At 44.2% G+C, this 24084-nt stretch overlaps 1 protein-coding gene across 1 annotated transcript in view; it reads left to right on the top strand.

Moving 5' to 3' along the window:
- FLT1 (fms related receptor tyrosine kinase 1) overlaps positions 1 to 24084 on the top strand; it is a 192440-nt gene that overhangs the window by 148256 nt on the left and 20100 nt on the right. The window contains exons 16-21 of the mRNA XM_050766818.1: positions 1394 to 1500; positions 7412 to 7544; positions 12560 to 12664; positions 16960 to 17073; positions 19176 to 19264; positions 23705 to 23861. Coding sequence (XP_050622775.1) covers positions 1394 to 1500; positions 7412 to 7544; positions 12560 to 12664; positions 16960 to 17073; positions 19176 to 19264; positions 23705 to 23861 — 705 coding nt within the window. The remainder of the gene's footprint in view (positions 1 to 1393; positions 1501 to 7411; positions 7545 to 12559; positions 12665 to 16959; positions 17074 to 19175; positions 19265 to 23704; positions 23862 to 24084) is intronic.

Here is a 24084-nt window from a genome sequence, read left to right as displayed (position 1 = left end):
TCTAGTACAACTCAATACATCTTTGTTGCATTGAAACAAATAGCCCCGAAGATGAAGTGCTCATGTATGAAATTGGAGTATTACTGCCACCGATTTCATAGGGTAGTTTTGCATGCTTGGAATATAATAAGTGCTCAGCAAATTAGATCGTCATCCACATCATTATTTCTAAAAAGAAAGTTTCACTTGTCCTTTGCCCACCTTAATATAAACATCTATCTGTCTGTCTCTCCCTTTTTCTCTCCCTCTCTCTTTTGAGACAGGGCCTTGCTCTGTTGCCCAAGCGGGAGTGCAGTGGCACAATCATAGCTCACTCACTTCAGCCTTAAACACCTGGGCTCAAGTGATCCTCTTGCCTCAGCCTCCAGAGTAGCTGGGATTACACGTGTGTGCTACCACATCTTTTTTTTTTTTTTTTTTTTTTTAAGAGAAGGAGTCTTGCTATGTTGCCCAGACCGGTCTCAAACTCCAGGGCTCAAGCAATCTTCCTGCCTTAGCCTCCCAAACTGCTGGGATTACAGATGCGAGCCACCACGCCTAGCCACTTCTGTCTCATTATAATTAAGTTAAAGGATAAAGGCATTACTTTAGAATTCCTGGGAAGTTGCTCACAAGAATCAATACTGTTCTTGTCCATGGAGGCATTTCTTTACAAATTCCAGAGTTCCCCCTCTGGAGGCATGACTTGAATACTTTAAGTCTTTTCTTTTTGGTCTTGGAGGAATAGTGCTCAGCTTTTGATCTCTGTGATTCTGATAGAGAAGATGACTGGGAAGGATTCAGGTCCAGCAATTGCCTCTTCTATCTCAGGCCCCCCAGTTTGGCTGATGAAGTCAGAAACAGAGCCCTAGACACAGGGAGTGGGATGTGGGCACTTGGGCTGGCTGTTCCAAAGGGAGCAAACAGGCAACTGTGGCAGTCCTGGATTTATTTTTATTTTTAAAACCTACTTTGAAGAATTTTGTGAGTCCCAAAGGAGCCCTTTTATGTCATTATTTTGTCTTTTTCTTTAGAGTTTCCTCTAAAACTCATTAGGGAGATTTAACATATTCCAGATTTAGCACTTTAATGGGCTTTTGTTCCTGCCTTAATTTTTTCCCATTTTTAATTTCTCCTCTGATTTTTACTTAGCTATTTCTGGAATTACAAAGTTTGCAAAGTTGACAGCAAAATTTCTGGAAAGCCTTTTCTATGTGAGTTCATTATGTGAGTTCATGTACATTGCCTGGCTCAGTAGGTAAGAGATCTGTCCCAGAGACTGATTTTGTGGCAGCAGATTGGGTTCGCTATGATAAACCATTTAGGGAAACTGAGCCTCTTTTATAAAACCACAAAGATTCTGAGTTTGGGAGTTTCTTTTTTGCACCACTATTGTGATTTTTTTTCTCTCCAGGAACCTCGGACAAGTCTAATCTGGAGCTGATCACTCTAACATGCACCTGTGTGGCTGCGACTCTCTTCTGGCTCCTATTAACCCTCTTTATCCGAAAAATGAAAAGGGTAAGAACATAGATGATGTTCTATGCTCCTTTTTACATATATTATAAAATGCCTGATCTGATGTCTAGAGTAGGCAAACAAACGTTGGACCCTCTTTCTCTCCCTTTCCTCTCATTCCTGTTTCTGACCTGGTGAACACAGAAAGAAAATAAATCATCAGAGTGTCTCTAACCACAAGGTGGGGTGTTCAACAGAAAAGCCATAACAATGAACTGATGAATACTTCTCAGGGACAGAAGGTATTTTTGATATAAAATATGTTAATAGAGTCTTTAAAGTCAACGTGGGACCTGTGAAACCTTTATTTCCTAACCCTCACTCTCTGCTAAGAAATAAAAAGGAGGCTGGGCATGGTGGTACATGACTGTAATCCCAGCACTTTGGGAGCCGAGGAAGAAGGATCGCTTGAGGCCAAGAGTTCAAGACCAACCTGTCGAACATAGTGAGACCCTGACTTTACAAAAAATTTTAAAACTTAGGCAGGTATGGTGGTGCACACCTGTAGTCCCAGCTACTCGGGAGGCTGAGGTGGGAAAATCACTTTAGCCTGGGAGGTCAAGTGAGCAGTGAGTCATACGCCACTGCACTCCAGCCTGAGGGACAGAGTGAGACCCTGTCTCAAAAAAAAAAAAAAAAAAAGGAAAGGCCCACCTTTGACTTCTCTCATAACATATTGGAAGTAAAAATAAGTGAACTCTTGTTCTATACTCTCTCAGTCACACCACAAAATTAAGTTCTTTAGAGTGTGAGGTCCAGGTTGACATTCAGGACATCGGATTTCTGTACTTAGGTCTGCAATATGATCTGCTTCTCTGAAATCCAGTGGGAAAAGAGCTTACATTCATTCATTCATTCATTCATGCTTCAAATATTGACTGCATACCCACTCAGTGCAGCATGCCAGGCCCTGTGCAAGGCCCTCTGGTGACAGTGGGGCAGATGCTGGAGTGAGCAGTCAGGGGAGATTGACTTCAATCAGTCACACAAATGTCAAACTGCAACTCTGAATTAACTGAAAGAGTGGCTGCCTAAAAGATGTGTAAGAGGAGTGTTAAGGTAAGGAAGAGAGGAAGGAGTGTTGTAGGCAGAGGGAAGAGCATTTAGGAGGCTGGGCAGGGGAGGAGGAACACGGTGAGAAGGAGAGACTGACAGAAGGCCAGGGCTACAGTGTGAAGAACAGGAGGAACAAGGTATGAAGTAAGGCTGCCAAGGAATGGAAAGGGAAGGCGGCAAGGCCTGGCCAGGCAGGGTCTTGTAGGCCATGGTGAGGAATTTGGTCTGTATTCTAAAAGCAATGGGAAGCCTTGGGGAAGAAAGGTATGTTAGGCTAAGGAAGGGATGGGGGAGTGGGGTGCCTAGTGTGACAGATACATGTCTGGAAAAATTATTTTGGCTACTGTGAGAAGAATGGACTGGGGGTTGTGGGGGGAATAATGAATAGAGAGGCACCTGGTAGAAGACTTCATAGCAGTCCAGGTAAGAAATTATGGTGGCTGCCGGACATGGTGGCTCATGCCTCTAATCCCAGCACTTTGGGAAGCCAAGGTGGGTGGATCCAAGATCAGGAGATCAAAACCATCCTGGCTAACAGGGTGAAACCTCGTCTCTACTAGAAATACAACAAATTAGCCGGGCGTGGTGGCAGGTGCCTGTAGTCCCAGCTACTTCAGAGGCTGAGACAGGAGAATGGCATGAACCCGGGAGGCAGAGCTTACAGTGAGCCGAGATCACACCACTGTACTCCAGCCTGGGCAACAGAGTGAGACTCCATCTCAAAAAAAAAAAGAAAAGAAAAGAAATTATGGTGGCAGGCTGGGCGTGGTGGCTCACACCTGTAATCCGAGCACTTTGGGACACCCGGCACTCAGGGTAGATCACCTGAGGTCAGAAGTTCGAGACCAGCCTGGCCAACATGGTGAAAACCTGTCTCTACTAAAAATACAAAAAATTAGCCTGGCATGGTGGCAGGCGCCTGTAATCTCAGTTACTTAGGAGGCTGAGGCAGGAGAGTGGTTTGGATCCAGGAGACGGAGGTTGCAGTGAGCCAAGATCACCCCATTGCCCTCCTGCCTGGGCAACAAGAGTGAAACTCCATCTCAAAAAAAAAAAAGAAAAGAAAAGAAAGAAAGTATAGTCGTGGCCAGGCGCAGTGGCTCACGCCTGTAATCCTAATCCCAACAGTTTGGGAGGCCGAGGTGGATGCATTACCTGAGGTCAGGAGTTCACTGCATTCCAGCCTGGGTGACACAGTGAGACTCTGTCTCAAAAAAAACAAAGAGAAAAGAAGGAACGAAATTATGGTGCCTCTGACTAAATGATTAGAGTCAAGGGATATTTGGGAAGTAGGACTCGATCAGAAGGCCTCCTCAATTTCTAGAGATTAGCCCTTATTAATATGCCAGGTCTTATGGGAAGCTCTTATGTATTATGTCAATAAATTATTCCAAAAATATGAAAAGGTAAATATATTATTATTCCAATTTTATAGAGAGGGCAACTGAGGCTCAGCAAGATAAAGTTAACTGATCCAAAGTCACTATGGTTGGACCTTAGTTTTGAACCCAGGCTATTTGACCTTAGATTTGATATTTACAACCAATAAGATATACTTTATAGTGCTGGTATGAGAGACAAAGCCAGCAGCCATCCTCTATGGTAAATGTTTAACATCAGGCTTTTGCCATTTGGAGTGACTGATTTTGAGACATGACAACTAAGTCCACTGCTTGAGAAGGAAACAAAGATCACACAATAGTTTTGAAAGGGGAGATACACCATATAGGGAAATACATCTAACAGAAGCAAAACTTGCCAAATCTGCAAGGGAGGTACAAAGGCTATAGGAGTTCAAAGGAGGAGAAGGGGAGAAAAAACTTCCGAGAAAGCGAGGCTTGAGACAGACTTTGAAGGCTGTAGCTGGAAGGAAAGAAGCAGAAAAACAGCCCGCCCTAGTCCTTCCTACTCCCCAGAGCGGGGAAGTAGTCTGGTTATTTAGCATAGAGGAGCACAGGAGAAATAAAACTGGAAAGGGGCTGGGCACGGTGGCTCACGCCTGTAATCCCAGAACTTTGGGAGCCCGAGGCGGGCAGATCACTTGAGGTCAGGAGTTTGAGACCAGCCTGGCCAACATGGTAAAACCCCGTCTCTACCAAAAATACAAAAATTAGCTGGGCGTGGTGGCAGGCGCCTATAATCCCAGCTACTCGGGAGGCTGAGGCAGGAGAATCACATGAACCCAGGAGGCAGAAGTTCCAGTGAGCCGAGATCATACCAACTGCACTCCAGCCTAGGCAACAAGAGCGAGACTCCATCTAAAAAAAATAAAAAATAACAAAAATAAAACTGAAAAGGTACGTTGGGACTAGATTGAAGAGGTCCCTTCTATTTCTAAAATTCTGTGAAATTTTGATGTCAATAAGAAAGAATGAGAGCAAGAGATCATTATCTCAAAAACAGAATGCCTATAAAATTTGAAAGGGATTAGGAGAGGCAAAAAGGAACAAGACATCCAAAAATATTTCCACGTGGTTCCTCTAATGACAATGTAAATTCCTCATTGATAAAGACGGCATTTTATCTTTTTATCCTCACCTTGCATAATTATAGCTAACATTTATTGTTATAATTATAGCTAACATTCATTGTTGCTTACTGCATACCAGGCCCTGCTCTTAATAGCCTTCAAATGATTATTTCATTTGATATTCACAACAACCCTATGAGATAAGTACCATTATTACAGATAAGAAAACTAAAGTTAGAGGGCTGCTTGCCCACAGTTATGTGTGTGGGTGGGCAGAAGTTGACCTGTGATTCAAACCCAGGTATTCGGCCCCCATGCTTGGGCTTTGAAGCAATTAGCTGTGCAGCCTCCATGCCAAGCACCTAGTAGCTGCTCAGTGTTAATGTCAATTGAAAGAATAAATATTTGCCAACTAACATTTTACTATCACAGTCTCCTCAAAGCCCTCACTTAAGGTTTGTTTGGTGTCTCCTCTCACCTGCCTTATTGAGATAAACCATAAAATTCCATGGGTGCCACATGGGAGACTGCCTACCACTGCCTATTCCCCTGCCTCTGTCAACACTACTGCCACCCTCCCCACACACCCCACATGAGCCCAAGATGTCCCTTGCGAGGTTTCAGCTATCCTATGCTCTGTTGAGGATTGGAGATTGTTTCTCAGGGCTTTGGGTATACTGGACATTAAAAAGTTTAGTCATAAAACCTACTACTACAGCAGCTTCTCTAATGGGCACCCAGTACCCTGGTATAGGAATTCATACTCTTCACAGAGTGTCTGGCAGGCCGGACCCTCATAGTCTAACACCAAAGGCAACCACAGTTCGTGACAAACATGTTCCATATTGTTTTTTGCTTCTCATCCTTTACGGAGGCCAAGCAAACCTTTCTGCCTTGATCTATTTGTCACACATTTTAGTGATAATTTTTGTGAGAAGGAGAATGATTGCGAGTGATGGATGAGGTGAGCTGTGACAGCCCAGAACAGAGTGAGTAAGGGCTGAAGAATGCGGGTGGGTGTGAAATGGTGTGTATGGAGTGGTTGTCTTCTCTATTCCAACTCTGATCCTATTTAGGGAAAAGCACCAAAAGGAAGGGCCTCAAAACTCATTTAAATGAAGTTTACATAACTGGCCAAGAGTTATATGGGAAAACATACTTCCTTTCCATCCTATCCAAGAGTCTGCCCACAGAAATGCAGTCATCAATTCTAGAAATTTGCCCATTAACAGGAAATACCCCCATTGATACGAATCTAAAACATTAAATGTAAATCCACTTATCTATGATCTGAAATAAAGGGTATTTTCTGGGCTTGATTTGCATTACCAAGATAAAAAAGCACTTCAAGGCAGATGTCTGCCTTACTCACTTGACATCCTACCAATGGCCAAAGGAACTCAGAATGTGGCTTGTGTGTAAGTCTTATACCATATTTACTCCTTGACCTTTGAAATAATCAATTTTGTTTTTTTTAAGACAGAGTCTCACTCTGTCACCCACGCTGGAGTACGGTGGCGCCATCTTGGCTTACTGCAACCTCCGCCTCCTGGGTTCAAGCAGTTCTCCTGCCTCAGCCTCCTGAGTAGCTGGGACTACAGGCGTGTATCACCACACCCGGCTAATTTTTGTATTTTTAGTAGAGACGGGGTTTCATCACGTTGGCCAGGCTGGTCTAGAACTCCTAACCTCAGGTGATCCGCTCACCTCAGCCTCTTAAAGTGCTGGGATTACAGGCCACGACATATGGCCTCAACTTCCATTTCTTACAGAAGGTAAACCTTACTCTAATCTCACTAAGGATTCAGCTACAACCTTTCCAGATAGCTGAAGCAACTAAGAGGTCAGGCCTTCTGAAAGTGTAAACACTTCATAAGAAATGTGCCTTTCAGTGCCCCAGGGATCCTGGGTTTACTTTGCCACTTCTTGCCTTTCCTATATATGTAGAAAAGCCACAATGCACCCGACTGTTGGCGCATCTGTAATGTATATTTCTGCTTATACAAGATGGCCATGGAAAGTTATTTTTAGTCATTGTTTGGAATGACTTTATAAAAATGCTTTGCATTTTTTAGCAAGACCATCATATAATTGTTTAAGATCAAGTACAACACATAAGGTCACTGGAGAGTTTGAGCGCATGTTATCCAAGATAGGATGGTAGAGCTCACATTACAGAAATGTAGTGTGGGAATAGTAAGGAGTTGTTTAATAGAAATTGCACACTTAAGTATGATGACTGTATGTGAATGTGGAGAAGTACTTTCTGTACCTGGCCACACAGTTTCAACCAAATGATCCCAAATAAAACAGTGGATGTTAACTGAATATCCAGGATTCGTAAAGTTGTTTTCTTCTTAATGACTTTGAGATCTCTTTATTTCTCAGTCTTCTTCTGAAATAAAGACTGACTACCTATCAATTATAATGGACCCCGATGAAGTTCCCCTGGATGAGCAGTGTGAGCGGCTCCCTTATGATGCCAGCAAGTGGGAGTTTGCCCGGGAGAGACTTAAACTGGGTAAGATACTTGTTCAACAGATTTATAAACCTATACTGAGTACATATTACATTCAAAGCACTGTGCTTTGAGAGATACAAAAGTAAACCAGACCTGGGATTCTACCCTCCAGCTGCTCACAAACCATCAAGGGAGATGGACACAAAAGTAAATAATTCCAAAGCAATGCTCAGATAACAGTACAAGGTGACAGGCAGCACCTGTTTGTTCATTCAACAGTTATTGGGCACCTTCTCTGAGCAGCAGACACTGGTCTAAGCACTGGAGATGCAAAGGTGTGTGCATCTCTTCCCTCAAAGGCTCACTCTGGAGATAGGCGCAAAAGTGGTAAGTGAAGGGGGACGGGGAGAGAGGTGTTCAACAGGAGGCTTACAAGTACACGTACTCTTACGTAATGAAACTGTTGAGGGATTAGAAATATGTGATCCAGAACGTAATTGAGGGTGGCAAGGAACAGTGAAATCAAACATTTGGTGAAAGAGTTGGTGCTCTTCAAGGCCATGGATCAAAAAAACCCTCTGCACAAATCCACAAATTACATACTTCGATTTTCCTGGGAATGTCCAGACCAAGTAGAAAGCCCTAGAGGAGTCATTTAAGTTTCACTTTTGAAGAGCAAAGACTGTTGTTTTCCAGGTAGCACAGATGCTATAAACAGCAGGCAAATGTGCTTTCCCGCAGCCTACCTTCCAGTTCCTCCAGCTCAGACGTCACAAAGTCCATTAATCTCCAGCCTCTGGTGCTACAAAACAATTGAAACCTCAATTACTCCTACCCAAAATGTTTGGATTGTGGCTTCTGAAAGTTTTCCACTCACTCCTGTGTATGCCAGAGTCATTAGTAGTTGAAACAAGGAAAACAGATTGTGGATCCGGTATTCTTGGAGCTTGTCACTCTCAGTGTGGAGAGCCTGTTGTTCCAAATTCAACAGTATCGCCCCTTTCCTTACAAGCAAATGATACTGGGGTGAGGGATGTAGGGGGCAGAGAGGGGAAAATGGCTTTTGTTTTTCTCTTGGGCTTTGAAATGATTCTGCTTACATTGAGAAAGGACTGGCCTCAGGAGCGTGTTCTATTTGGCTTGGGGAGGAAACTTGGAAATCAGTTAAAAGCTGGAGAGACAGGAGAGAGCCAGCAATGGCTGTGGACGGGAGAAAAACTCAACTACATTTAGAGTAGTTAAGGGCAGGTGGCACACTGGATGAGTTCCTTCTGCAAGTCTTAATTATATGGCAGCTAGCCCAGCCCCTCAGTGACCTCGGCAGGAAATAGGGGATAATTTTCCCACAACCACGAGCCATTCTCAGCCCACATTGCTTTCCAGAGTTATTAGTCATAATCAAATGTGCTTCTTCCAGTACAGGACACATGAGCTTTCTGTCCCATCGCTTCATTCCTTCCTAGTATCATTGCGATCCACACCGCATCACAGATGGCTAATCCTCTGCCAGAATTCCCCTGGGGCTCTGTGGGTTTAAATATTCCCATTTCAGGATTATGATTTTCAGTCTCCTTGTTAAAGATCATTCTTATCGCTCTTTTCCTTTCCAGAGTTGCCACATGCTAGGATTTGGCTAATGTCCATTTGAGTGTCTCTGATGGGTGAGAAAAAGTGTGTCAAGTCTGCTAACTTTGTCTTTCAATGCAGAGTGTGGCTGCAAGGCCCGGAGGTATACTCCTCTGATTGATTACCGTGGGAGCAAGGAGGCCCAAGACTTGTTTATTTCTTAAGCCAAATAAATGACAAAGTAATTTGAAGTAATGTCTAGCAACTGAAAATAACCCAGATTATGTCCAGATAGAGAGAAAAGGCTGTTTTAACTGGCAGTTATACTGGCGTTGTAAATGTAGAGAAATACACAAGGTTATATCTGGTTTCAGCTGTGTCTACTGTGTTGGTTGCTATCAGCAGCCCTAGTGAGTGAGGTTGGAATTTATAGTACCTGATAGATGGATGCAGTTGGAGCTTGGGTCAAAGGTGTTGCTACCACTAAAATTCCTGAAATCCAAGAACAAAAGGAACCTTTAAAAAAAAATGATTCCTCACTAACCCATGGGAGGGAATTCAGCTTCTATAAATTTATCACAGAACTTAGGAGAGAATTCAGCTCCTATAAATTTATTAAAGTTAGAATAGGCCAGTTGGTGGCTCACGCTTGTAATCCCTGCACTTTGGGAGGCTGAGGCAGGTGGATCACCTGAGGTCAGGAGTTTGAGACCAGCCTGGCCAACATGGTGAAACCATGTCTCTACTAAAAATACAAACATGAGTCAGGTGTGATGATGCGTGCCTGCAGTCCCAGCTACTCAGGAGGCTGGGCCAGGAGAATCATTTGAACCCGGGAGGTGGAGGTTGCAGTGAGCCGAAATCATGCCACGGCACTCTGGCCTGGGAGACAGAGTGAGAGTCCATTTCCAAAAAAAAAAAAAAAAGAAGAAGAATGTTCAACATTGCATCTCTCTATTGGAAAATAATCAAAAGTCAGAATTACCTAACATAGCTGACCATACAGGTAGTCTGGAGTTTGGCAAGCGAATGGTGCCTGGGCTGGTGCTGCCTCTTGTAAGACCAGCCCTGAATGCCAGAGACAGCCCAGCCCATGCTGCCATGCACTCTCCCCAGTGTCCAGGGCCCCTGGCCAGGCCAAAACATTCTTGGAGGAGATTCCAATATCCTTGCATTGTATGGGAATGACCTAGCACACTTCCGAGCTAGTTAGTGGCATTCCAGGAAACACTGAGGAGAATTTTAAGGGAAAAGAAGGATCAGGTGAGGTCAAGTCTGATGCAATTGGGCTCCCCTGAAACTGGAACCATGGGTCTGCAGAAGGATTCCAACACATCAGATGACTAAGGAGCCCATAACAGCTTCATGCTGTTTTATGAGGCAGCAGTCGGCTTCCAAGAGAATAAATGAAAAGACTGAAGGAAGCCAAATGAAAACCAGTTTATTCTCACTGATAAGAAGCAAAGTCCCAAACACTTGTTAAAATAAAGTGTGTTGTGACGGGATGTGGGGGCTGAAACTATGGAAAGTGCAAAGGATGCCACTTACCCCAAACATTCAAGAGTCTTAGGAGTGTGAGGAGAAAAGATCCGGATATTTCTCAGGCTCAGGACACTTTTCTTTTTAGATGGCAGAAGGCACTGTGGAAGAAAAACATTGATTTTTTATTCCAAATAAAACAAGGAATAAACCTCCAACCAAAATGCACTAGTTTTTACTAGTATAGAGAAGGCATCTGCCAGCGCTGTTCCCACACCTGATTTTCAGATGTAGCACCTTCAGGATCCACTGAAGGCTCTTTTATTTCAACTCAAGGGTCCCCATCCTGGTCTATTTCTTGGACAATTTTACACGAAGAAGGAAGCAGAGGCTGTAGCTCTGCCCATGTTGCATGCTCTGGGAGGAATGTCGTTTAGTAATCACCACAGGAGCATGTTTCACAAAAAGAGAAACGTGTCATCTCTCTGGTGTTCCCTCTGAATGCAGAGCATGTCCCTGCAGACAGCCACACAGAGGCCCTAATGATGACACTGGTATAACTGAAATTTTCATACATCCTAACTGGACACCTGGGGTGGTGGGTAGTGGAAGACATTAAGCAGAGCAAGGTAAAGACATTTTTGTCACTCAGTAGTTGGGCATAAAAGTAGAAAGCTTCTAATATGATGAGGAAGAAGCAAAGCTTCATTACAAACTACAAGAAACAAACAAACAAACAAACAAAAATGTCCTTTGGAGAAAGGGAGGGGAGTATGAGGAGGGAAGAAAGGAAAGAAGGTTAATTAACTGAAGGCACATTATCAGACAGGTCTAAGAAAGAGCACTTGGTTGGGAAAGGAGGGGTTGTGTTAAATTAACAGTCTAACTGCCAGGATTTATAATAGTTTTAACCAACCCATGGTATTCTGTCATTTCCCCTTCCCCCAAGAAGAGCCAAAAAAGAGTGACTTATTTCACTTACTCTTCTTTGAGCATATCATGCTAGAGGGGTACCATTTCTCTGGGTTCTACTGAGCTGTTTCCTGATGTGCAAAAGGAAGTTCCCCGATATAAAAGGTAGCTTAGGGTACTCCAGGGAGTGCCCTCCCCAAAGGGCATCAATCTCAGGGTCTCTATCCCACGGGCCCCTCTAGTGACCTATGACTAGGAGACTCGCTTTGTGCATCCCACAAATTCCTGAACACTACTCTCCATTGGGCAGCAATATACGGTAATAACAGATAGCACCAGGCACCAAGTTAGGTTCAAGGAAGATTCAGACATGGTCCTTGCCCCGCTTTACTCAGGGGGGCTCATTCTAGGACAGGGAAGGAAACATATTAACAGTCATTAGAGCATAGCATTATGGAGACCATGGAAGAAACCTTGCTTGGTTATTGCATTTAGCAACTACCTCTCCGGGGTTGAAACCAATCTCTACCAGCAGTTGACCAGGCTCTTGTGCTGAACCATGAGGATTCGTAATATTCATATAAGACACATTAGAAAGACTGGGAATATTTTGCCTGGTAGGGAAGTCGGAGAAATGACTTAGTGATTATTTGAAAGTTATGAGCTTTATTATAATCCACAGTAGTAACCACCATTTTCTATTTCTCCCTTTTTGCTGAAAACAGATGAGAGAAAATGACTGCAAATGGCAAGAAAAAGAGCTTAGGTTCCACACAGGGAAGTCTTCTTGGCCATAATGTTATCAAACAATGGAACGGACTTGGTCCCATCTCTCCTATGTGAGGACCTTGTGGAAAGGAAACTGGACATCTCCCTTCACTGAATGCCTTCTAGGGACTTACTCTATCTCTGAAGGATGTGGGGCCTCAGGAACAGAGTTAAGAGTTAAAAGGAAGAGGCTCCAGAAACAAGTCCCTTACTTTGTCTCTTTTAGGGTCAGTTCACTGGAGATTCCATGCCTCACATGCACACATAGGAAAAGGCATTTCCTTCCTGAAAAAGACTTAAATTCACCCTATTGCTTTGGCAAACAAACCACTGTCTTCTCTTCATTGTAGGCAAATCACTTGGAAGAGGGGCTTTTGGAAAAGTGGTTCAAGCATCAGCATTTGGCATTAAGAAATCACCTACATGCCGGACTGTGGCTGTGAAAATGCTGAAAGGTATGTATGCTGTAGTTTGGCTTTCAACTGACGCATCACCATTTTGCATTTCCTAAATGTTGGTACAAGTTAGATATAGCCTGGGAACAGACACAAGCTTTTCCTGCCCCGGCCACATAATTTTCTTCTACTGCTAGAGGCCTCTTTGCTCATGAGTTTTACATTAGGCCAGCACGAGCTCAGAATAAACCTTGTAAATGGAACAATCCAGCACAGTCCACAGGAAAATGATCTCTGTCACCTCAAAGGTCTTTCTCTTCTCACATCACAGACTGTAGACAACAAGGGACTTAAGCCCATTGTAACTGCAGGTTCAAATTTTGGCATGATCCACTGTGATGCTGTAATGGAAACTTAGCAGCACATCCTAAATCCCAATGGCTTTGCTTGGGCTTGACCTGACTATAAAGTAAAACTATAAAGCTAGAACAACTGAGTTGACCAGAACTCTAAACTATTTTATACTAACAACCTCAGCCATAAAACATTTCCTCTTTAGCAATTTGAAAAACTGAATTATCTTTCTAGTGTTGAAACATACTACTACTCTGTGAAGCACTGGGAGGTAGAACCAAATCACACAGTGACTTATGCCCAACACCAAAGACAGATTGAAAATGAAAATCAGTGAAAATTGTGTGAACCAAATGTCTCAAAGACTCACAGGTCCTTTACAGTGTAGAAACTACTTCATTTCCTCATCTGTAATGGAATTTTATGATGCTTCAATTCAACAGAACTGAAAACTCAAAAAGCAGCTTTTAACTTTCCAAAGTCTCCAGGATATTGCTGGGAGATTTTGAAGCCCAGCAAGCTGTGAGTCCAACTACACAGGTACCTAGTACAGGCTCTAGGAGAAAGGGCTGTTTGCGTAGAGAGACTTCAAAGTTCTTAATCTTCTAGCAATAACTCCATTATTTCAAAAGGCCCATGTAAATATATTTTCAACTTCAAAAGGCTGTACTCCTCAAGAAAAAACTAATAAAACTCTGCAAAAAACCTGCCAGTTCTACTCTGAAAGTAGTCTGGGAAGGAGTTTGGCATCCACAAGTCAGAACTTTTGTTTGGAGTAGACTTCCCAGACGATGGCAGGTATTTCTGTCAAAATAGAGGCATGCTAGCACCCTCCCCTCAAGAACCCCAGATTCTGAAGAGAAGAGGCATCAACTAGAAAGCACCAGACTAGATGCTTTTCATATTAGGCTGAACCATATGAAACGGCCATTTTTCTTATGTCCTTTCAACAGCTTTGTGAGGTAGACATTATTATCCTGTTTGCAGATGAGGAAACATGGCCAAGAAAGGTTAAAGAGCCTCTGCAAGGCCACACAGCTGCTCAGTGTAAGTCAGGGTTCGTGTGCGAAAGTCTTCCAGCTTTGAATGCAGTGCTCTTTCCTCCACACCAGTCTGCCACAAAAGAGGGGCTGCAGAGGTCTGGCCTCCTGGAATTGGCCCACTGCTCCAAAACCCTGAAAATGATCCTGGCCTGGTTTATGGAGGCAATCCAGTATCCAACCTAGAGATAGGTGGAAACTAAATCTGGAAGCAACTGTTTCCTCAGCTAGTCCCATTTCCCTTCTTGCTGCCACAAATTGTCCTCTAGGAGAGGCAGCTCTGATGGCCACACTAGTCTGTTGGGGATCCAAGATAACTCCTGTGGCCCTGCCTATAAATACAGCAAGCTGAACCAGAGCCTGGTTTTTTTCCTTCAAAGAGGAAAGGGTTATAGGGAGACGAATGAGTTTGAAAGAAGATTCTAACTTGAGATTTTTTTTTTTTCCCTAAGAGACAGGGTTTTACTCTGTCACCCAGGTTAGAGTACAGTAGCATGATCATAGTTCACTGCAGTCTTTGCTTCTCAGGCTCAAGCAGTCCTCCCACCTCAGCCTCTCAAGTAGCTGGGACTACAGGCTCACACCATCACACCTAGCTAATTAAAAAAAAACTTTTTTGTAGAGATAGTCTCACCATCCTACCCAGGCTGGTCTCAAACTCCTGGGCTCAAGCAATCTTCCTGTCTCAGCCTCCCAAAGTTCTGGGATTACAGACGTGAGCCACTGTAGCTCAGCTTTTTTTTAAAGGCTCAGAGAATCTCTTCTATGTAATACAGAGTGCATGTGTCGTGTCTTCATAAATGCCTATTTCTTTTTTTTTTTTTTTTTTAGCCATCAGCATTGATTATAAAAGACTGCCAAATCACCCACTCTATAAAATTCCTTAAAAAAAAATTCATTCAGCTTTCTTGCTTAAATTAATTGGCCTTGTGTTTCTTGGAGATATAAAAAAGGCATGGCCCGGCACGGTGGTTTATGCCTGTAACCCCAGCACTTTGGGAGGCCGAGGTGGGCGGATCACGAGGTCAGGCATCCAAGACCAGCCCATGGCAAAATCCCATCTCTACTAAAAAAACAGAAATTAGCCGGGCGTGGTGGTGGGTGCCTGTAGTCCCAGCTACTTGAGAGGCTGAGGCAGGAGAATCACTTGAACCCAGGGGTTGGAGGTTGCAATAAGCCGAGATCATGCCACTGCACTCCAGCCTGGGTGACGGAGCGAGACTCCGTCTCAAAAAAAAGAAAAAAACAAAAAAAGCATAAAGTGAAACAAAGGCCATGAGTCAAAAGCTCTTTCAAAGTGTCCTTGAGCAAAAATATTAATCTTTTTAGGCCTTACACTCATGTCTGAAATAAGAAGAGTAATTGTGTTTATTTATTCCAAAATATTCGTTGAGCATCTACTGTAAACCAGCCCTAACCCCATGCGCAGGCTTTGGAGTTTATCTGGTTATTATTAAAAATGATTTGTGCTTATGAAATACCATGTTGGTATCTACCACAATGTTAAATGCACATACCTCTAACCCACTTCCAGGACACTGTCCTACAGAAACACTTACATGTGTGCACAGAGATTACACAAAGACTATCACAGTATTAATTGTAATAGCAAAAAGACTACAGACACTCTAAATGTCAGGGACACCATTAATCAATTAAAAAGAATGGGCCCACAGTGGCCACCATTAACGTGATTAACGTGCTGAGCACGGTGTCTCACACCTGTAATCGCAGCACTTTGAGAGGCCAGGGCGGGCGAATCACCTGAAGTCAGGAGCATGGTGAAACCCTGTCTCTACTAAAAATACAAAAATTAGCCAGGCATTGTGGCATACACCTGTAATCCCAGCTACTCGGGAGGCTGAGGCATGAGAATCACTTGAACCCAGGAGGAGGAGGTTGCAGGGAGCTGAAATCACACCACTGCACTCCAGCCTGGGTGACAGAGTGAGACTCTGTCTCAAAAAAATAAAAAATAGAAATAAATAAAAAGAATAGAAAAAGTCTCTGATTTATTAAAAGGAAGGAAACAAATTTTTTAAAATAGACTATATATGTATATGATCTCATATATATATATAGGACCTCTGATTGAATATACATATTTATAAATGCATAGAAAAAGGTCTGAACACCAAACTATTAACAGTGGCTGCTTCTAAGAAGGCAAGTGGGTTGGAGTGGCTTTCACTTTTTATCTAGATCATTTTACTTCGTATCTTTTTATTCCAACTTATATTGTTGAAATATTTTACAGCAAGATTATTTGATTTTTATATTTCTAAAAATAATTTAAGATGTTTAAATGCCTTGCAAATTAACTAATAAGAACAAACAGAACAAACTCAATTTAGGCTTTAGACTCTGCTAATTCTTGGACTGATAATGCTTATCTCTGAGATTGAAGTCGAAGTCAGATGCTATGGATCCTCACAACCCAAGATAACCCTGTGAACTCCAGAGAGGAAAGGGTTATAGGGAGAAAATAACACATTACAAAGATGTTTACAAAAGTAGCCATTCTGCCCTGGCAGGCCCCTTGTGCTCCTTCTCTGTGACTCTCCAAAGGGAGAAGGTGAGAAGAAAGGACGTGGAAGTGTACTCCCTGCCTGGTGGGTTCTTGCTGCACCTGGTTCCGACAGAGGGAAGCCTTTGGAAGGCACTTTCACGAGGTGCTCAGTTCTGAGTCAGCGCATTGCTGAACAGAACTAGGTCCACCAAGAGGAAATGTCCAGTGACTAACCCCACTACTGTGCTGGGCCTAACTGTAATCAAAAGGATGTTGGCTCAGGAGGGTGGGAGTAATGAAAACAGTCTGGAGACTTGGCCTTTCTGCAGAATGTGGGGAAGTTAGTGAAGCAACCGGCTGAGCATTGACAAACAAGGAGGGCAAGAATGCCGCCTCCGGCGGAAGGAGCCCCATTGTCCTGTCGCCCTGACTCTTCCTTGCTTCTCACACAGAGGGGGCCACGGCCAGCGAGTACAAAGCTCTGATGACTGAGCTCAAAATCTTGACCCACATTGGCCACCATCTGAACGTGGTTAACCTGCTGGGAGCCTGCACCAAGCAAGGAGGTAACGGAGAAGGGGAGGGCCGGCTCCATCTCCCCCTGCACAGGCTGGGAGAACAGTTCTCTGCCTTAAAGCTCCTTCTCCCTGGCACTGTGCTTCCTCGCCTCCGGGAAAATGGCCTCCCTCATAGCTCCAGAAGAAACAACTTGTGCATCTACAGAAGGGTGCTCCCATAAATCCCTTCCCTGTGCAGCTAATTTAAAGATTCTGAAGAGGACTCCCTTTTAGATCTCCTTCCACAGGCTCTAGGCCAAGCAGAGGGCACTTTTCTCTCAGGATGGGTTTGAAGAAGTGTGGTCAGAGCCAAGGTAAAAGGTGGAAGGTTGCATATTCCTTGAAGCTTCACCTAAAGGAATGAATGAATCACTACTGGTAGGGTCCCAGGAGGAGGTGATGTGGGGGCCCTTCCCTCCAGATCCACCATGCAGATAGACCTTACCCAAGGGAGCAGGGACAGAGCCGTGCTTTATGATTAACAGCTCCAGCATGTTGTCGCAGATCTTTCTTTCCGTATGGCAGGGTTAGAGCTTGAGAGTAGATGTGTGATCACTGTTTGCGCCAGCAAGGTGCAAAGGAGCTGTGCATGCCGGTGTTTTCTCCAGCTCTCAAAAGAGGTAGCAGGGATGAAGGGTAGCTGGGGAAGACCTATCTGCCAGGGGCAGAGGTGGTTAGAGAGGCGCTAACGGCCGGGGAGGCCAGAAAGAGTCGGAGGGACCTGGCCAGGGCTCCGCCTGCTTCTCCGTCATCCTCGGTAACATTTTCTCCAGTTCTTTGTCGTGGCAACCTCATTCTGTTCGCCTCAATTGCATCTGTAAAACTGACCAGGGATAATGAGACAGCCTACCCTCATGCGCGGCCGTCAGCTCCCTGCAGCCGGGCGCCAGTATGGAAGCAGCTCTGAGGAGAGTGGCCGGACCCCAGGCAGGTGTCGAGCTCTGCGGCAACCGCCGCCACAGAGGGGAGATAAAAAACTCTGGAAGCAACTTCCCGTTCGGGAACCTAGGGGGAAGATGAGATGCTATCAGGATTTCTAGCGTGTCCTCATAGTAAGAGAAAACCACTCCACCAGGACCAGCCCAACTTCTGCATAACACAAAAAAGAACTAGCGGCTTTTGGGCTCCCGGCATGCCCTGGGCGGCGGCGGGTGAAGCAGCGCCAGGGTCACTCCCCTTTGACCCGGAAGTGGTCCTTGCTTTGTGGGTTGCGTGCCCAGCCCAAGCACGCAGTGGAAACGCAGAGCAGGAGAGAGGAGGCCCTCAGAGCACCACATGCGCGCCACAGTGCAGCTGGACTTCCTTTCCAACCCTCTTGCTTCCTTCAGACCGGGGTCGGGTTGACAAACCAAGGTCAGCCTGTGAGCTTAAAATGGTTTGACCTTTTTCAATAGTTGGGGGAAAAAAATAAAAAATGAAAATAATATTTCATGACATGAAATTGTATGAAATTCAAATTTCTGTGTTCACAGTTTTCTTGGAGCACAGTTATACTTGTTTGGTTGTTTCCAAGCTACAAAGGCAGAACTGAGTAGTAGCTCCTTGGTCTGCAAAGCCTGAAATGTTTACTAGCTGGACCTTTACAAGAAGAGTTTGCCGACTCCTGCTTTAGATACTCTGGCAAGCCCCAAGGCAAATTGCGCAGACACTGCTGGGGAGAGACGGCCAGGTAGCCATCTCTGCCCTGGGAGGGAGGGAGGAGCTGCTTAATAGTCCCAGGACTGGTGTGACAGTAACCAGAAGCCCCTCTACTTGCAAGGGTCTGGTTAAGAGGCAGAGAGGCTGGCTTTTGCCTCTCCCCTCCTCAAAGGTATTTCTGTCCTCCTTCTAATCCTTTCTCTCTAAAGCTTCTGCACTGCCCCCCACCTCCATTTTTTTTTTTTTTTTTTTTTTTTTTTTTTTTTTCTGTTTCAATTGTGTTCTTTAAACGCCACCTTAGGTTAAACTGAAAAAGTCACCGTATTCTTGGGCCTCTCATCCTTAAATCGCATCCCTCGGCCCCACTAATACAAAGGCTGGTTGATTTGAGGTTTCTCAGGCAGGCTGAAGGCTGGCAAATGGCTGACTGGCTTGGTGTGGCTGAGCATGAGCATGTGCTGTTTTGGCTGCAGGGCCTCTGATGGTGATTGTTGAATACTGCAAATATGGAAATCTATCCAACTACCTCAAGAGCAAACGTGACTTATTTTTTCTCAACAAGGTAAGGATTTTAAAAGTTGGAGTTTTTTAAAGATAGCAATGAGTTTTCATTTAGTCTGTAGCAACATAAAGCAAGAGAAACCTGTATTGTTCTGTTAATGATTAAGCTTAAAACTCAATCTCTGCTGCTTCTCCTTTTTTCATGTTTTTTTCCCCCTGATAATCTGTTACACTCTAGTGTGGATAGCACAGAGAATCATTTGATCCCTTTGTGTGTATGCAGCCATAATTTGAGAGTAAATCTACTAGCCACCTATCTAAATATCTATCAATAACTTTGTCTTTGTCTTCCTATGTATGTGTGCATGTGTATATACATGCAGACATATACAAGTCACTTATTTCTTTAAGGAAAATAATAGTTAATATAATTGTCTCCATTTATTAGGTTAGATTTTGACTAAGGCTAAATCAACTGAGTGACTTGTACAATCAGCAGTAGACCAATGATGGGGCTAGGGACAGAAAGCATTATCTTTCCTTTCTACTGCCCTTTCTCCCACTTCCTGACACCCTCACTACCCATGTCATCCCTACATATACTCTGAACCAGCCTTATCCCTAAATAAAAGCTGTGTAGTAAAAGGAACATGTGGACCCAAGACCTAAGGGCAAACAAGGTTTAAAAGACATTATTGGACCGGCCCGGTGGCTCATGCCTGTAATCCCAGAACTTTGGAGGCCGAGTCGGGTGGATCTTGTGAGGTCAGGAGTTCGAAACCAGCCTGGCCAACATGGTGAAAATCCGTCTCTATTAAAAATACAAAAATTAGCCAAGCGTAGTGGCCCGCGCCTGTAATCCCAGCTACTAGGGAGGCTAAGGCAGGAGAATCGGTTGAGCCTGGGAGGCAGAGGTTGCAGTGAGCCGAGATCATGCCACTGCACTCCAGCCTGAGCAACAGAGTGAGACTCCATCTCAAAAAAAAAAAGATTATTGAATGGAGGAGAAATAATTTACTAAAACTTTGCCAGTGTGACGTATGGCACCAATACTGTGTCCTTCTCTGAGCTGAAGAAGTCCAAGGGACAGTGATTCAACATTATTAACTAGTAATCAGCAACACTGGTGATGAACCCATGTAATGTGGTGGTTAAGCACTGAGACTCTGGAGTCAGACTTCCTGGATTCAAATCCTGTCTCTACCTCTCATGAAATCTGGGAACGCAGATTACTCAACCTGTCTGTTTCAGTTCCCTCATTTATTAAATGAAGCTTATAATAGAATCCAGCTGATGGGATTATCGGGAGAATGAAAATCTCTCAGTTAAACATTCAATAAATGTTAATCATCACCGTCACCACCACTGTCATTATCATCATCAACATCATTGACCTACTAAGATAGAAAAATTGGGTGAGTCCAACTTCGTGCCACTGATCTACATGGTGGATAAAATGTCTGAAATCCAAGAATGATGTCCATCTTTATAATGTGGGCAAGAATCTTCACACACAAATAAGAACCACTGGACAGCTGGCCAATTCTCTCATCCCTCAAACTTTGATCTAATCAAAGACAGAGGTGTTCTACCAGACAGGCAATATATGCAAGAACATCATTTTCCCCAGGTTTAAGTCAGGTCCTCTAATAATTAGAACTCTTTTTTTTTTTTTTTTTTGAGACAGAGCCTCTCTCTGTCACCAGGCTGGAGTGCAGTGTGCGATCTCAGCTCAGTACAACCTCCGTTTCCCGGGTTCAAGTGATCCTCCTCCCTCTACCCTCCCGAGTAGCTGGGATTACAGGAGCCCACCACAGTGCCCAGCTAATTTTTGAATATTTTGGTAGAGACAGAGTTTCACCATGTTGGCCAAGCTGGTCAAACTCCTGACCTCAGGTGATCCACCTACCTCAGCCTCACAAAATGCTGGGATTACAAGTGTGAGCCACCATGCCCGGCCTAATAATTAGAATCTTGAAGTTGAAAGGGATCTTTGTGATCAGTTGTTTCATACTCGCAGGCTGTAGATATGCTCAGAGAAGTCAAGTGATTGGCTTAAGGATTCACACCTACCATGAGGTGAAGTCAGAAGGAGAAAGAACTCAGCTGTCTTGACTCCTCCTCCACTGCCTTTTCTGTGCACCACACTAAATAAGGTGAAAAAAGTATAAGAAAAAGTGGAAAGTGGTGCCTTGGGCTGAGGGCAGTACAAATTCCCCTTAGTCCTGAAATTTTGGACTGACTTCAGGAAGAGCTAAGCCAGCAGAATACCCTAGGGACCTGGGCAGGATGGAACGTTTGGGTTTGTGCGTCCTTTGTTTTGAAGAGTTTGCTTCCTTCTCTGGCTATATTTAATGATTTGCCTCCCTGTGCAACTTGGTGGAGCTTAGTGTTTTTGTGGAAAATCCATGGCTGTCTTTCATATTTGGAAGATAAAGGTAAAGGAAAGACAAAACCAAAAGGCTAAATTGCAAATGGAATACTTCATTTTCCAAATAAATTAACTGGGATCCTTAAATATGGTTTGTAATAAATTCACTATATTCTGCCAGAGTCCCAAGAGTTCAGTAAATTACGTTTATTTAACAAAAGTGGTACTGATAAGCAGAGCTGAATATACCATTGATGGGGAGTCAGGAAGGGAGTGAGAGAGCCTGAGTTTTGGCCCTTGGGGACGTGCCTAGGCTGTGACTTCTGGGTGCCTTGGGGACGAAGGCTGCCCAGGGAGAGTTTTCACACGCAGAGCCCTGAGTGAGCATGTGGAGCATTTTTCTCCCCACACTATTGCCAGCGCTTTGTCTGATGCCTTCTGTCCCACAAAAGATCTTGTGAAAAATAAAATTCCAGTCCCCAAATGAACAGAATCCAATATAACTGCATTGTGGAAACACAATAACAAATAGTGAAAGTCTTTACCTGCCCTCAGGTGGGCTACCTGCGATGGCAGTGGGTATTTACTCTGAGGCCTGCCTCCCTCTGCAACCCCGGAAGGTCTCTTTTCAGGGACTGGGAACCTTGGTGCCCTTTTGGCTTTTAGGCTAGGTTAGGGCTGTCCCTCCGGAAGCTTTCTCCCTGTGCTCTGCTTGCTCCCACTGTGCCCTCTAGTGGAGGGATCGCTCTTGCTTTGTGACATTTCTAGAAAAGCCCAGGAAGGATGGGGGAGGCGGGTTAATCCTAGCACTGCCATACCATGCAAATAGATCAAGGGACACCACTGAACCCCAGTCCCTCTCTGCCTCTGCCTCTGCCTCAGTATTGCTGTCTAGCAGAATCTAAGCTAGGAACATGGTCTAATTATAAAGCCACTGAAAGTGCTAGGTTTTTAGAGTGTCATAGTTACTAGATGAATTACAAAAGGCAATAAAAATCTTTTCTGGTTTCCCATGAACACCCAGAACCGACAACTCCTTTCCTATGAATCATAAAATAATAGCATAATAGAGCTTTTCAGAAGAGGATAATGAAACTCAGAAAAGTAAGGTGACTTGCCCAGGATCACATGATTAATGGAAGAGCCAGATGAACCGGGGCTTGAATGCGCAGTCCAGGGTGAAAGGCCATTACTACCCTTGTTAGAATCAACTCGTATCTTTGTTTTGAATGGAAGAGAAAAAAAGCAATGTCCATGTTCCCTCCTTCCCCAAGGAAACCTGGGAAATTGGTAACTATAGCCTTCTCTTATGACTCCTCCTAGGGGTTACAGAGTGAAGCACCAAGCACACTGGGGATCCTTTCCTCTCAGTGATGTCATCCTTCACAAGATGGCGTGTGGCATGGAAGAGTGGTTAAGGGCACAGACGTGGGCACCGACCAATCCTGGGTTTAAGCTTTTTTTTGAGCTGGAGTTTTGCTCTCATGGCCAGGCTGGAGTGCAATGGCGTGATCTCGGCTCACTGCAGCCTCCACCTCCTGGGTGCAAGCAATTCTCCTGCCTCAGCCTCCTGAGTATCTGGGATTACAGGCATGCACCACCATGCCCAGCTAATTTTGTATTTTTAGTAGAGACAGGATTTCTCCATATTGGTCAGGCTGGTCTCAAACTCCCGTCCTCAGGTGGTCTGCCTGGCTCGGCCTCCCAAAGTGCTGGGATTACAGGCATGAGCCACTGCACCCGGCCAGCTTTGCTCTTTATTAGCTGCATGTGAATTTGATTACTTTACTTCTCTGAACCTGTTTTGGAAACATTAAACAAGAAATGTACCTAAAGCTTTTAATATACCGGCTCACACAGAGCAAGCATTCAGTAAATACCCACCACTATTAATTTTTTTTTATCTGATCTAAGATGCTGTCTAGAAGCCCAGGCAAGAGCACAACAGACTCTGCAACCCCAGAGGTAGTCAGGCTCCTGGACACTGTAGGGCCTCTGCGCTAGTTCACGATCCATTATGAGAAGTGAAATGCTCTCATTTCTCATCAGGCAATTGCCAGTTGAGGGACTGGTTTCCCACTGCTGTGCTGGAGCTCCTTTTTACCTGGGTCCTTTTTGGTCTCTTCAAAGGATGCAGCATTACACATGGAGCCTAAGAAAGAAAAAATGGAGCCAGGCCTGGAACAAGGCAAGAAACCAAGACTAGATAGTGTCACCAGCAGCGAGAGCTTTGCGAGCTCCGGGTTTCAGGAAGATAAAAGTCTGAGTGATGTTGAGGAAGAGGAGGGTAGGTATTAATTCCTTCCTGTCCTACGCGCTGAGATATTTTTACAACATACTGTGCATCTCTGAAATTTTTTTCTTATTTATCACTCTAATAAACATCCGTGGGAGACTCGAATGGTAATGTCCTGAGGAGATAAGATTTGAATTAAGATTATTTACAGAGTTACTAATTTTGACAGGGAACTGTACCGTTTTCTCCCCTCAGGCATTTTCATCCTAATGGA

The sequence above is a fragment of the Macaca thibetana genome, chromosome 17 (genome assembly GCF_024542745.1).
Source record: "Macaca thibetana thibetana isolate TM-01 chromosome 17, ASM2454274v1, whole genome shotgun sequence".
Classification (NCBI taxonomy): domain Eukaryota; kingdom Metazoa; phylum Chordata; class Mammalia; order Primates; family Cercopithecidae; genus Macaca; species Macaca thibetana.
The sequence above is the reverse complement of the archived record's forward strand: the minus strand, read 5'-3'. Positions and strand labels throughout refer to the sequence as shown.